This window comes from Eimeria necatrix, genomic scaffold, assembly GCF_000499385.1.
Source record: "Eimeria necatrix Houghton genomic scaffold, Enh_scaff541, whole genome shotgun sequence".
Classification (NCBI taxonomy): Eukaryota; Apicomplexa; class Conoidasida; order Eucoccidiorida; family Eimeriidae; genus Eimeria; species Eimeria necatrix.
The window spans coordinates 7,059-22,058 of record NW_013651682.1 but is presented as its reverse complement, the minus strand read 5'-3'; the positions used below and the strand labels follow the sequence as shown (position 1 = coordinate 22,058).

General features: G+C 39.7%; 2 protein-coding genes across 2 annotated transcripts in view; one reads left to right on the top strand and one right to left on the bottom strand.

The window, feature by feature from the left end:
• The window catches only part of ENH_00061980 (DnaJ domain-containing protein, putative), a gene marked incomplete at both ends in the record, with an annotated part of 1,453 nt that extends 261 nt beyond the window's left edge, over positions 1 to 1,192 (top strand). Inside the window, 4 exons of the mRNA XM_013577172.1 lie at positions 169 to 240; positions 433 to 491; positions 974 to 1,018; positions 1,172 to 1,192. Of these exons, the coding sequence (XP_013432626.1) occupies positions 169 to 240; positions 433 to 491; positions 974 to 1,018; positions 1,172 to 1,192 (197 nt within the window). The remainder of the gene's footprint in view (positions 1 to 168; positions 241 to 432; positions 492 to 973; positions 1,019 to 1,171) is intronic.
• Positions 1,193 to 7,137: 5,945 nt separating this feature from the next.
• Positions 7,138 to 11,901, bottom strand: ENH_00061970 (AAA family ATPase, putative; the record flags this gene model as incomplete). Its single annotated transcript, XM_013577171.1, has 8 exons — positions 7,138 to 7,215; positions 7,501 to 7,575; positions 7,800 to 7,850; positions 8,039 to 8,093; positions 8,517 to 8,548; positions 10,719 to 10,834; positions 11,021 to 11,738; positions 11,869 to 11,901. The coding sequence occupies 8 exons, from the start codon at positions 11,899 to 11,901 to the stop codon at positions 7,138 to 7,140; spliced, it is 1,158 nt and encodes a 385-aa protein (XP_013432625.1).
• Positions 11,902 to 15,000: the final 3,099 nt, after the last annotated feature.

Sequence of the window (15,000 nt, the reverse complement as noted above, 5' to 3'; positions counted from 1 at the left end):
TCCTAAACCCTAGACCCTAATTAACCACCTAATGCACTAGCAGCTGGCTTGAATTCTAGAGGCACTAAATCCAAACCCTAAACCCTCGCCAAACCCTAAACCCTCGCCAAACCCTAAACCCTCGCCAAACCCTAAACCCTCGCTAAACCCTAAACCCTCGTTTTTCAGGTCTGGTGGTTTTGCGCGCCCTCTACGGAAACCTCCGAATTCGTTCGTGCTTTCTGGCTCAGCAGCAAATCGGTAAACCCTAAACCCTAAACCCTAAACCCTAAACCCTGATCCCATACCCTGGACCCTAGGGCCAAATGCTAAACCCTAGCTCGAAAAATTCTTTTGCGGTCCGTTTAGGCGGAGCTGCTTCTTACAAGTGTTCTAGGGTTTAGGGTTTAGGGTTTAGGGTTTAGGGTTTAGGGTTTAGGGTTTATGTTGTAGGGGTGGTTGAGGAGCAGCACCTTGAGGGCCCTTACATCGACGTAACAATTCCCCTACAGGTGCTCTAAACCCTAAACCCTAAACCCTAAACCCTAAACACTAAACCCTAAACCCTAAACCGCCAAAACTGGAGGTACAGCGAAAGGCCTAAAGGGAGAGCTTCTGCAAAACGTGCCTTGAGCCTTAGGATTCACGGACTAGAGCTTAGGGTTTAGGGTTTAGGGTTTAGGGTTTAGGGTTTAGGGTTTAGGGTTTAGGGTTTAAGTGATGTGCGTACGCCTCAGTGCCAGATCGAGAACTCCCGTTTTGTTTTTGCTGGAGGGGCATCTTCTTCTTTTGAACAATTAAAAGGGTTTTATAATCCAGCGCCACTGGTGAGGGTTTAGGGTTTAGGGTTTAGGGTTAGGGGTTTAGGGTTTAGGGTTTGGGTTTAGTCTTGGCGAAGAGGGTATCGAAGGCGGAATTGAAACCGAGCTCCCAAGGGTTGAGGAGGGTTTAGAGTTTAGGGTTTAGGGTTTAGGGTTTAGGGTTTGTGTTGCAGCTGAGCGGCGGAGATGTGTCTCTCTATGTATTATATACCTTCAGGGTGAGCATTTGAAGGGTTTAGGGTTTAGGGTTTAGGGTTTAGGGTTTAATCGGAAAGTACTGCAGCAGCAATTAGATCAATTCTCTTGTCTTTAAACACTGATAGTGTGGCTTCGTTCCAAACCCTTAATTAGGGTTTGGGTTTTGTGTGCAGTTTGCATTTGGTTTATTTTAAAAGTCTTTCCTTGTACTCTCCTATGAGTTCTTGTTGTGCTGTTGCTGCTGCTGTTGCTGCTGCTGTTGCTGCTGCTGTTGCTGTTGCTGCTGCTGTTGCTGCTGCTGTTGCTGCTGCTGTTGCCTGCTGTTGCTGCTGTTGCTGCTCACACGCCTTATCAAGTATTTAAATAATTATTTATTTATTTATTTTTATTTAATTAATTAATTTATATTTATTTATTTATTTATTTATTTATTTATTTATTTATTTATTTATTTGTAAATTGCCTTTAGGGACTTTTGCACGAAGTGACGGCGTCGGACTGTTCGGGTTTGGCTTTGCCGCTGCGGTGTACGTACACCTGGGCGTTTGCCCGAGCTCAGTCGGGGGTCTAAATGCGTCAAATTTGCGGAAATTTTGCGCCAATTGTATCAAATTAAAACTCGAATTTGCATTTGAAATGTTTTGATGCAAAAAGAAGCGAAAAAAAGGCCAAAAAGGCGCAAATTTGGCGTTTTTGGGGTGTACGTACAGCTCAGAAGTGCATGGGGGGGAAAGCACGGGGCCCCTTCGCCGCATGCAATGCAGCAAATAACAAACTTGAAGAGTAAATAAAGAAATTAATTAATTTAATAATTTTAAATTAATAATTAAAAAAGAAAATAGTAAAAAAAATCTCTCAATTGGTCCATAATGAACAGAGAAATGAATATTTTTCGCTTTGAAAAAAACGCCGTTCGAGCCAAATACAACTCAGTGCGATAATCGGTATTTTTACTTTTTATTATTATTTATTTATTTATTTATTTATTTTGCATTATTTATTCATTTACTTTTCATTATTTATTTATTTATTTTTCATTATTTATTTATTTATTTATTTTTCATTATTTGTTTATTTGTTTATTTATTTTCCATTATTTGTTCATTTATTTATCTTTTTATTTTCCATTATTTGTTTATTTATTTATTTATTTTTCTTATTTGTTTATTTATCTATCTATTTATTCGCATTATTTGTTCATTTATATGTTTATGCTTCATGATTTATTTATTTATTTGTTTATTTATTATTATTTATTTATTTATTTATTTCTTACTTGTTTACTTTTCCTTTATTGCTTTACCAACATATTTATTCCTTCTGTCTGTTCGTCCATTTAATTATTTATATGTTTTATCAGTTATTTGTATTTATTTATTTATTTATTTATTTTAATTAATTAATTAATTTTATTTATTTATTTATTTATTTGTTAGTTTATTATTCATTTATTTATTTATTTATTTATTCATTTTATGTTTAGGGCTGAGGCGCATTCTGCTACTTTCTCTTATACGACTATCCTCGGCCTTGGTGAGAAACCCTAAACCCTAAACCCTAAACCCTAAACCCTTGGCAGCCTTAAAACCCTAGCCCCTGAGCCTAAACCCTAAACCCTCGTTTTGCAATTCGGAAAGGCAATGCCTGCTCTGCCCGTCTTGGCTTAAGGGTTTGGGGTTTAGGGTTTAGGGTTTAGGGTTTAGGGTTTGTTGTGTTTGGACTTAGGTTTCTGCTGCACTGCTGCTTTAATTTATCTCTTGCCGCTGCAGCAACTGCAGCAGCGGCTGCAGCAGCAGCAGCAGGGTTGGGGTGCTGCTGCTGCAGCAGCAGCAGCAGCTGCTGCTGCTGCTTTTACACGCTTCGCCTCGCGTAGAAATAAAAATTTTGTCCATGGTGTGCTGCTGCTGCTGCTGCTGCTGCTGCTGTCATTATGTCTTATCTCTGCTGCTGCTGCTGCAGTTTATACTTACTTCTGCTGCTGCTACTGCAGCTCCTCCTGCTGCTACTGCATGTGCTGCTGCCACCAGCACTTATTTCTGCTGCTCCTACTGCAGCAGCAGCAGCTGCTGCTGCTGTTGCTGATTGCTTTTGTTTGCATCTCTTTACTTTTGTTCAGGTGCCGCAGCAAAAGACGTAAAGGAGGAACACTAAGCTGTAATACAGCAGCAAAGCTGCTGCAGCAGCAGCAGCTGCAGCAGCAGCTGCTGCTGCAGCAGCAGCAGCTGCTGCAGCAGCAGCAGCTGCTGCTGCTGGAGCAAAAATAGCGGCTGCAGCAGCAGCAGCTGCCACCGCAGTAACAGCAGCTGCCGCAGCAGTAACAGCAGCTGCCGCAGCAGCATCTACGGCACCAGCTACAGCAGCAGCAGCTGCTGCTGCTGCTGCACTGCAGCAGCAGCAGCAGCAGCAGCAGGTACAGCAACTGCTGCATTGGGGCGCAAATGTCTCTTGTTTTCTTTTTTGTCCGTTTCTGAATTAAATCATTTTATTTATTTTTAAAATTAATTTATTTATTTATTTGTCTTTTAATTTTATTTTTGGGTGCCCCACGAGCCTCAACTAAGTGCTCTACAAGTAAGTAACAAATAAATAAATAAATAAATAAATAATAAATAAATAAATAAATAAATAATAAATAACAAAAATACATAATAATAAATGACAACTAATAAATAGAAAATGATGTTAATAAAAAGAATAATAAAAAAAGGAATTAATTTGTCAATTCGATGCCGCAGAAAGTCTTCAGAACGCAAAAAAGGAAATTCCCAAAATAAATAAATAAATAAATAAATAAATAAATAAATAAATAAATAAATAAATAAATCAATACTAAGGAACTACTAATAAATAATAATTAATAATTAATGATTAATTAATTAATTAATTAATTAATTAATTAAATTAATTAACTAATTAATTAAAAACAAATAAAATATTTTGATTTCATTTGACTCCATGTTCTTCCATCCACTTCGCCAGTTCTTTCTCCATGGCGCAAGAAGAGGGTTTTACCTGAAAGTAAAAAAATAAATAAAATTAATTAAATTAAATAAAATAAATAAATAAATAAATAAATAAATCAATTAATTATTTAATTATTTAGTTATATCAATTAAATCAAATTAATTGAATTGATAGAGAAAGAAAAGAAGTGCCAAATGGCGCAGATCCGATACTGAAATTGGGGCATGCCCTAGGGTTTAGGGTTTAGGGTTTAGGGTTTAGGGTTTAGGGTTGGACAAAAAGGGAAAAGAATAAAATCAAAAAAGAAATAAAACAAAAGGCAGCAAAGAACAACGCGGGGCCAGCTGTCTAGACACTCCAAAGGGCTCAAAAAGCCAAAAAAAATGAATTTTTAAAAAATAAAAAAAAACAAAAAAATGGAGAAAATAAAAGTTGAAAAACACTGAAGTCAAAGAGGGATTTAAAGCAGAAGAAGACGAATTTGGGGACTTTGCAGAATTTGAAAAAGAAATTTAAAAAAATAAATGGAAATTAAATAAAAGACCAAGTGGAAGAAAAAGAGGAAAAGAGAATTTGGAAAAGAAATTAAAAAAAAAGAAATAAAATGAAAGACCAAATGGGAGAAAAAGAGAAAAAATGGAGTCAAAGAAGCCGAGAGAATGAAAAAGGCGAATTTGGAGAACTTTAAAACAGAGTAAAAGGGAATAAAATGGAATAAAATGGAATAAAAAATGGAATAAAATGGAATAAAATGGAATAAAATGGAATAAAAAACGGAATAAGATGGAAAAAAATAGAATAAATGAAAAGAAGGAAAAACGAGAAATGAAATAGAAGAAAGAAGAGGAGAAAAAGGGCCAAACGAGCTGGGAAAACGAAAAGAAAGCGAATTTGAGGCTTATGAAGGGGAAATGCAGCGAAATAAAAAGGAATAAAAGAAAACAAAAGAGAAAAATGAAAAGAAGACAAAAGGCGGAGTGAAATGGAAGAAAGAAGAGAAAAAAAGGAGCCAAAGAAGCCGAGAAATTCAAAAAAGAAAAAAAAAGACTTCAAATGGACTTCTTTTTCTTACCCGCAATAAAGCCTCTGCAAAGTCTGCAGGGGTAATTTGCCGAAAACTCAAAACGCTCGGCACTTTGCGAATATCCCCAAACGCCTCCAACGCCTCGTCGTAACTTTTGTCCGCAGCTGACAAATAAAAAATAAATAAATAAATAAATAAATAAATAAATAAATAAATAAATAAACTAGTTAAATGATTAATTAATTAATTAATTAATTAATTAATTAGTTTGATAGATTAATTAATTAGTTCATTAGTTGATTAATTAATTAATTAGTTTAATTGGTTAATTAATTAGTTATTTAATAATTGATTATTTAATTAATTGGTTAGTTAATTAATTAATTAAATCAATTAGTTAATTAGTTAATTAATTAATTGGCCAATTGGTTGTTTAATTATTTAATTTAATTATTTGTTTGTTTATTTATTAATGGCATGTGAGTGGCAAGTGGTGGGGGCGGGATTTTTGGGGGGTTGGATTTGCTGGGAATTAATCAATTATTTGAAATCTAATTAATTAATTAATTAATTAATTAATTAATTAATTAATTAATTAATTAATTAATTAATTATAGTGAAATTAATTAATTAATTAAAATTAATTAATTAATTAGTTAATCATTAATTATCTTATTTAAATTATAATTGACGTGTTTGTTTAAAGTGCGATTATTTAGTTAATTAATTTAAAATGGAGTTGGAAGAAACAAAATTAATTTCCCAAAAATATAATTGATTAATTAATGCACTTAACAAAACAAGAAAACATATTCCCAATTAGCGAACCAATTTATTTATTTATTTATTTATTTATTTATTTATTTAGTATTTAAATACATTAATCAAATCAAATTGAACTAATCAAATTAAACTAATCAAGGTGAATTAAATTAAATTTAATTAATTAAATTAAATACGTTAAATTAATTAAATTAAATTAATTAAACTAATTATATTAGCTACAAAAATTAATTTAATTAATTTAATTAAATTAAATTAATTAAATTAAGTTGATTAAATTGAACTTAAATTCTATTTAATTAAATGAATAAAATGAACTTAGTTAAATTAATTTAATTTAATTAATTTAATTAATTTAATTAAATGAATTAAACTGATTAAATTATATCAAATTAAATTAATTAATTAAATTTAATTAATTTAATTAATTTAATTAAATTAAATTACCTGCAGAACACAATACCCGAATGTCTGAGCCGCTCCAGCCCTCGAGTTTTTGACTCAGAGATTTTAATTCCTGAAAATAAAATTCATTTTATTTTATTTTATTTTATTTTATTTTATTTTATTTTATTTTATTTTATTTTATTTTATTTTATTTTATTTTATTTTATTTTGTTTTGTTTTGTTTTATTTATATTTAATTCAAATTACTTTTGTTTAATTTCATTTTGTTTTGCTGTGGTTTGCTTTATTTTGTTTTGTTTTTATTTTTTTATTTATTTTATTTTGTTTTTTATACTCTCATTATTTATTATTATTTATTTACTTATTTATTATTTCATTTATTTATTTATTGATTTATTTAATTTATTTATTCATTTATTTATTTTTTTTTTTGCATGGAGGTATGGCTGGCTGGTGGGCAGCAAACGAATAAAAGCGTGAATGATAAATAAATAAATAAATAAATAAATTAATTAATTAATTAATTAATTAATAATAAATAAGAATTAAATAAATAAACAAATAAATAAATAAATATATAAATAAATAAATAAATAAATAATCAGGAAGAAACTGATGAGAATTGCTAACTAAAGGATTGGGGTCAATATTGAGAGACGCGCACAAGCCAAACCCTAAACCCCAAACCCTAAACCCCAAACCCCAAACCCTAAACCCTAAACCCTAAACCCTAAACCCTAAACCCTAAACCCTCAACGCACCTGGTCAGTAAGCCGGCATCCTGCAGGGGTTTGCGAATCAAGTAGCTGCCTGTGCACCGCGGACGCAGCGCTAAAACCTAAACCCTAAACCCTAAACCCTAAACCCTAAACCCTAAACCCTAAACCCTAAACCCTAGTTGGATTCTTCAAACAGCACCTCCAAACCCTAAACCCTAAACCCTAAACCCTAAACCCTGATTTACCGGATAATTTTTGCTCTCGTATCCTCGTCGGGCAACGGCACCAAAACACGCCGAGACAGGCGCCGCACTGCTGCCTGTACAGAAACCCTAAACCCTAAACCCTAAACCCTAAACCCTAAACCCTAGAGTGAAAAGGGCTTCTAAGCAGCAGCAAATTAAAACCTGTGGCAGCACAAGCAGCAGTAGCAATCAGTCAACGAAAGCAACAGCAGCAGCATCTGCAGCCAACGAAGAAGGGCAGCAGCAGCAGCAGCAGAAGCAGCAGCAGCAGAAGCAGCAGCAGCATGTGCAGCCAACGAACAAGGGCAGCAGCAGCAGCAGAAGAAGCAGCAGCAGCAACAGCAGCAGCAGCAGCTTACGTCATCTAGCATATCTGGTCTGTTGGTGGCGCCCACAACAATAATGGTGCTGCTGCTGCTGCTGCTCAATCCGTCCTGCAGCAGCAGCAGCAGCAGCAGCAGCAGCAGCAAGACCAGTGAAAGCAGCAGCAACAGCAACGTCACCAGCAGCAACAGCAGCAGCAACAGCTGCAGAAGCGGCAGCAGCAGCAGCAGCAACAGTTGTAGCAGCGACAGCAGTAACAGCAGCAGCAACAATAGCAGCAACAACAGCAGCAGCAACAGCAGCAGCAGCAGCAGCAGCAGCCGCAGTTGCTGACCATCATCTGCAGAAGTTGATTTTTCATCCGGATAGACGCATCATCTTCCCTCTACAACACAAACCCTAAACCCTAAACCCTAAACCCTAAACCCTAAACCCTAAACCCTCGGCCTGTGCGGAAGCCTCGTCGGCTCAGTTTTCAACATCTAAAGACGCCCCCAAACGTTGCCCTAAGGAGTCACATTTAGGGTTTAGGGTTTAGGGTTTAGGGTTTAGGGTTTAGGGTTTAGCGCTTACCTCCCGCCTTTTTCCGAGTAGAGAATCTATTTCGTCAATGAAGATTAAAGAGGGGCTCTCGAGAGCAGCGACTGAGCAAAACAAGGGTTTAGGGTTTAGGGTTTAGGATTTGAGGTTTAGGGTTTAGGGTTTGGGGTTTAGGGTTTAGGGTTTGGAGTAGCCTTTGAGGGTTCAGCGTTCTGAGTCAGATCTTAGAAACCGCTCCGAGGGTTTAGGGCTTAGGGTCTAGAGTTTAGAATCTAGGGTTTAGGGTTTAGGGTTCAGGATTTAAAATCTAGGGTTTAGGTTTTAGGGTTTAGGGTTTAGGGTTTGTGTACCTTTGAAGAGCCCCTTAATCAGTTTTTCTGTTTCTCCGTGAAATTTGCTAATAACAGAAGACGGGGTCACCTGCGAGCCAAACCCTAAACCCTAAACCCTAAACCCTAAACCCTAGGCGCTGATGAGGTTAAGAGTTTAGGGTTTAGTGTCTAGGGTTTACGAGGACAGGGAATGAGGGTTTAGGGTTTGCCACTTAGGGTTTAGGGTTTAGGGTTTGTGAATACCTCGAAGAAGCGCGCGCCGCTCTCCGCCGCCATCCATTTGGCTAGCGTGGTCTGCAAACAAACCCTAAACCCTAAACCCTAAACCCTAAACCCTAAACCATAAGCCGTAAACCCTAAACCCTAAACCCTTCACAATGCCCACCTCCGGAAGCACACAGCCGGCCAGCCCCGCACAGTCGCAGCTCCAAATCCCCAAACCCTAAACCCTAAACCCTAAACCCTAAACCCTAAACCCTAAACCCTAAACCCTAAACCCTCACTTTTCCTGTTCCTGGGGGCCCAAAAAGCAAAATGCCCCGCGGGGCTTTGTGGAGCCCCACGTGGAGGTCTGGGCGTAAAACGGGGTTTATTATTTTGTCTCTAAAAATAAATAAATAAACAAATAAATAAATAAATAAATAAATAAATAAATAAATAAATAAATAAATAAATAAATAAATAAATAATGAGTTAATAAAAGATGAGTCAAAGGTAAATAAGGCGGTTATTGATTGATCGACAGAGCTGATCCACCAATTAGGGTTTAGGGTTTAGGGTTTAGGGTTTAGGGTTTAGGGTTTGGCGACCTCAAGAGCTTCTTTATGCTTTCCAGACCAACGATGTCGAAGGCACTTGTCTGCAGCAAATGCACAAATAAAAATATTTTATTTTATTTAAATTTATTTATTAAAATTATTTATTTATTTATTTATTTATTTATTTTATTTCTTTGACTTCAATTGATAAGTTGATAGGTCCTAGAGGCGAAGTAACAGCAGCAGCAGCAGCAGCAGCAAGAATAGCAGCAACAGCAGCAGGCATAAAAGCAGCAGCAGCAGCAGCAGCAGGGTTAGCAGCAGCAGCACCTGCAGCAGGACCCCAGCAGCAGGATTCCATTTGCAGCAGCAGGCTTAGCAGCAGCAGCAGCACCAGGCTTAGCAGCAGCAGCAGCACCAGGCTTAGCAGCAGCAGCAGCGCCAGGCTTAGCAGCAGCAGCAGCACCAGCAAGCATAGCAGCAACAGCAGCAGCAGGCTTAGCAGCAGCAGCAGGCTTAAAAGCAGCAGCAACAACAGCAGGCTCAGCAGTATCAGCACCAGCAGAAGCAGCAGCAGCAGCAGAAGCAGCAGCAGCAGCAGCAGCAGCAGCAGCAGCAGCAGCAGCAGCAGCAGCAGCAGCAGCAACAGCAGCAGCAGCAGCAGCAGCAGCAGCAGCATACTTTTTCTCGGGGGTCTACTGTGACCTTCATGCTCAAAACCCAGCGAATTATTTCCGTTTGAATTTCCCCTCCAAGAAGAGACTGAAATAAATTAAATGAAATTTAATTAATTAATTAATTAATTATTGTTATATTTATTATTTATTTATTTATTTATTTATTTATTTATTTATTTATTTATTTATTTATTTATTTATTTGTTTATTTGCTTATTTGTTTATTTATTTGTTTATTTATTTGTTTTTACTTTTTTGTTTAGTTTCAGTTTTGGGCTTTTTAGCTTTTTATTCCCTGAATTAGGGTTTGTTATTTGCTGCTCTTTCCGCGTTTTATTTTTAATTTAATTTATTTATTTTTATTCTTTTATTCTTTTATTTATTTTCATTTATTTTTATTTATTTTTAATCTAATTTAATTTTTTCATTTATTTTTATTCTTTTATTTATTTTTTTTATTTTTTCATTTCTCTTTTTAATCCGATAGGTCAACAGCAGTGCGCTAAACCCTAAACCCTAAACCCTAAGCCCGTCAGTGAGAGTATTCTACAATCTAGGGTTTAGGGTTTAGGGTTTAGGGTTTAGGGTTTACGGCGTAGTGCTCAGCCAGATCCTGCGGTTCGGGGGCGTCTGTGCCCTTCCGCTGCGAAAAACCCAAACCCTAAACCCTAAACCCTAAACCCTAACCCCTAAACCCTAAACCCTAAACCCTAGACCCCAAAGCGGACGTACCCTCTAACGCAGCAGCAGCAGCAGCAGCACTGCCAATAGAAGCAGCAGCAGCAGCAGCAGCAGCAGCAGCAGCAGCACTGCCAACAGAAGCAGCAGCAGCAGCAGCAGCAGCAGCAGCAGTAGCAACAATAGCAGCCGTAGCAGGAGTGCGCCTCTCCCTGCATCCTCGAGCCCCAAACCCTAAACCCTAAACCCTAAACCCTAAACCCTAAACCCTCGCCTGAGCTAGGGTTTGGCCCTTTGCTGCTTCCAGGGCCTCAACTGCTTCTGCTGCTTCTGGAAGTCCTTCAGCGCGCCGCCGCTTCAGCTCGTGCATGGCAGTCCCAAACCCTAGCCGCAAACCCTAAACCCTAAACCCTAAACCCTAAACCCTAAACCCTAAACCCTAAACCCTAAACCCTGCGGCGCGCCGTGAGCGTTTATCCCCAAACCCTAGCGTGGCCTGGACCATCAATTATAAGCTTCCATGCTCGAGGGTTTGGGGTTGGGGGTTTGAAATTAGGGTTTAGGGTTTACCTCCTGCTGCTATTGCTGGCCGGAGTATCTGCTGCTGCAGTTGCTGCTGCTGCTGCAGTTGCTGCTGCTGCTGCAGTTGCTGCTGCTGCTGCTGCGGATACGCTTGGAGGGGGTACAGCTGCGCAAGCTTTGCAGCAGGCGCAGCAGCAGGGACAGCAGCACGACCAGCAGCCATCTGCTGCTGCTGCTGCTGCAGCTGCTGCTGCTGCTGCTGCTGCTGCTGCTGCTGCTGCTTAGCTAAGTGAGCTATGCAGCGCATTGCTGCTGCTGTTTCTTCCCGCAGCTGAACTGCTGAGGGGCCCCCAAGGACAAACTGCGAGAGATTTGCTGCTGCTGCTTTCAGGTTCATTTGCTGCTGCTGCTGCTGCTGCTGCAGCGCCTCCCGCCTGCTGCAAGCCATGTCTGCAAGGAGACTCAGCAGGCTAGCAGCATCTTCTTTATCTGCAGCAGCAGCAGCAGCAGCAGGTGCTGCTGCTGCTGCTGCTGCTGCTGCTGCTGCCGTTTTTGTTGCTGCTGCCGAAAGCACGCATGCGGCTTCTCCCCAGATCTGCTGCAGCTCCCCAGCGCACAATTGGTGCTGCTGCTGCTGCTGCTGCTGCAGCAGCTTCAGAGGAGCAGCAGCAGCACCTGCTGCTGCTGCTGCTGCTAGCGGCAGTCCACGCTGCTGCTGCAGTTCAGCTGCAGCAGCAGCAGCAAATACTCCAGCGGCATAGGCTGGCTGCGAAAAAGAGAAACATCGCGAAACCCTAAACCCTAAACCCCAAACCCTAAACCCTAAACCCTAAACCCTAAACCCTAAACCCTAAACCCTTGTGATTCTACGCACTGTATGCTAACGAACGTCTCACCTCAAGGAACATGGCGTCACCTTCTGCAGCCATTTTCGCATTCGAGGGTTTAGGGTTTGGACGCTAGGGTTTAGGGTTTAGGGTTTAGGGTTTAGACTTTTGGGCTTAGGGTCTAGGGTTTGTAGTTGACAGTCCACTTGGGATAACTAGTCACACCCCAATCCCCCCCAAGGCGAGGATTTAGGGAACTCCAAACCCTAAACCCTAAACCCTAAACCCTAAACCCTAAACCCTAAACCCTAAACCCTGGTGGTTGCAGACCCTCATGCATAAACCCTCGTTTCCCTTCCACTTGTCTTCTGCCACTGGCTTTTGTTATTATGATACGGGTTTGTAATGTTTGATCAACCCTCCTCTAAACCCTAAACCCTAAACCCTAAACCCTAAACCCTAAACCCTAAACCCTTGGGGGGTGTTGCAGAGGCCCCCTGGTGGGGCCCCCGCTGCAGCAGCTGGCAGCAGCTTCGTCAGTACAAAAGCAGCAAATTAAATTCTAAAAGTCCATTTTAGCAAGAAGGGCGAAATGTTGCACAGCGAAGTCAACAAACTGTTCACCAACGCGGGGGTGTTTCCCGCGCCCTGCATAAACCCTAAACCCTAAACCCTAAACCCTAAACCCTAAACCCTAAACCCTAAACCCTAAACCCTAAACCCCCCTAAACCCTAAACCCTAAACCCTAAACCCTAAACCCTAAAACCCTAAACCCTAAACCCTAAACCCTAAATAATCCCAATACTGCCTCGGGCGGTTTACGTTCGCGTCCGCGTAGTACCGCGCCACGTTTGGCTGCGCTGTCTTCCAAACTGCCCCTCGTGAAGCGCCACCTGGAGGCCTTCGCAGTCACTATTCTCGCAGTGGTACCCTAAACCCTAAACCCTAAACCCTAAACCCTAAACCCTAAACCCTAAACCCTAAACCCTAAACCCTAGGATGCTACGAAGCAGAACGAGGGGGCCCCTGGGGGCCCCCAGGGAGCTGCAGCTTGGAGAATAGATTTATTGTTTTATTTTAATTAATTAAATTGTTTATTTATTTTTATTTATTTTTATTATTTTTAATTTATTTTAATTTATTTTTATTTATATTTATTTTTGTTCATTTTTATTTATTTTTATTTACTACTTGTTCTTTGGGATTCATCATCTAGCTTTGCAGCAGCAAATAAACATAAATACAAATAAATATAAATATAAATATAAATATAAATATAAATATAAATATAAATGTAAATATAAATATAAATATAAATATAAATATAAATATAAATATAAATATAAATATAAATAAATATATAAATTTAAAAAGGGAAAGAATAAATAACCTGTAGTCGACTTTCCTTTTGCCCCAAACCCTAACCCCCCTAAACAATAAACCCTACGCTGCAAACCCTAAACCCTAAACCCTAAACCCTAAACCCTACGCTATAAACCTTAAACCCTAAACCCTAAACCCTACGCTGTAAACCCTAAACCCTAAACCCTACTAAATGTGAAACACTAAGCCCTTGCCGCCACTTCCGTTGTCCATCATGCTCATCCTGCAGGCCGTTTGTGCATTCAGAAGCCCAAATAAACCCTAAACCCTAAACCCTAAACCCTAAACCCTAAACTCTAGCCCGTAGGTGTTTTGGCGATAAATTGCTCCCAAAGCTCTGCATCAACCCTAATCCGTAAACCCCGAGCCCTAAACCGCAGTTTTAGGGTTTAGGGTTTAATTGCTCTTCTGCAATTTTAAAACTTTCTGTTTTCCCTTTAGCAGCTGCCGCTCAACTGGGAAACCCTAAACCCTAAACCCTAAACCCTAAACCCTAAATCCTAGATCCCGAAGGCAAAATGCTGACGAGCCCACAGACTTCGCTTCCAAAAGGTAGTGGCTAGGTTTCTAGGGTTTAGGGTTTAGGGTTTAGGGTTTAGGGTTTGGGGCGTTTCTCTGGGATCGGTGAGGTTGCAAGTTGTTGACTGTGCGGTTGACTCCACTTGCCATTATTCTGCTCAAAAGATGAATTTGGAAATAATTTGTGGAATTATTTTGAATTCTTTTTATTTAAAAATAACTATTTGAAAAAGAGCAGCAAAAGAAATAATTATTGGACCTGCAAATTGAATTCAACTTCAGTTTTGCTGCTGCGTTCCGCAGATGCGAACTGCGCAGCAAGAGACTTCAGAGGCGAATCTGAAAAGTGGAAACGGCGTTCTAAATCGCCGAAAAAGCTCCTTTTTTTTGATTCTCCGGATAAACAAACAAAAAATAAACAAGTTCTGAAAAAAGGGAAGAAAAAGGAGTGCCGGAAGTGTGCTAATCGGGCAGCTTTCCACTTGGGAGTTTCAGGTGTATCGACACCTGAACCTGCACTTGCACAAGGCCGCCGCCGCCACTTGCACTTCACTTTTTCACTTTGCAGAAGTTTTCTCTTCGCGTTTCGTCGCGAGGCTCCAAATTAAACATCTTTTCTCGAAGTTTTCCATCAAGAAACACCCCAAAGTCACCAGCGAAGTCCTCAGCTCTCCCAGCAGCAGCTGCTGCTGCTGCTGCTGCTGCTGCTGCTGCTGCTTGCTCTGAGCAGCAGTGCAGATATCTCTGGCCGAGGCGAAAGCAGAGCTTTCCGCCTTCTTCTTTGAAACAGAAAAGCAGCAGCAGCAACAAAATGCAAATTCATAATTGCATTTATAATTGCATTTATAATTGCATTTATAATTGCATTTATAATTGCATTTATAATTGCATTTATAATTGCAGATTTATTCAAGAGAAATGCCCCTGTCGAGACACCTGGAAGCAGCAGTTCAGTTCAAGTGCTGCAGCAGCTGCAGCAGCTGTCCAGACAGCTGAAATGGAAGTTCAAGATAAAGAAAGCAAAAGTCAGTCACTCAAAAATTGAAAAGCTGCTGCTGCTGCTGTTGCTGCTGCTGCTGCTGCTGCTGCTGCAGCACTTCGTGCTGCTGCTGCCGCTCTGCGCCAACAGACGGAAACGAAACGTGGCCCCTGCTGCTGCTGCTGCTGCTGCTGCTGCTGCTGCTGCTGCTGCTGCAGCATCTTCGCCGGCCCCTCCGCAGCAGCAGCAGCCCCCCCTGTCCCTGCGGTGTACGTACACCTGGAGTTGTCGGATGAAGAACTGGATGGCATAAACGCAA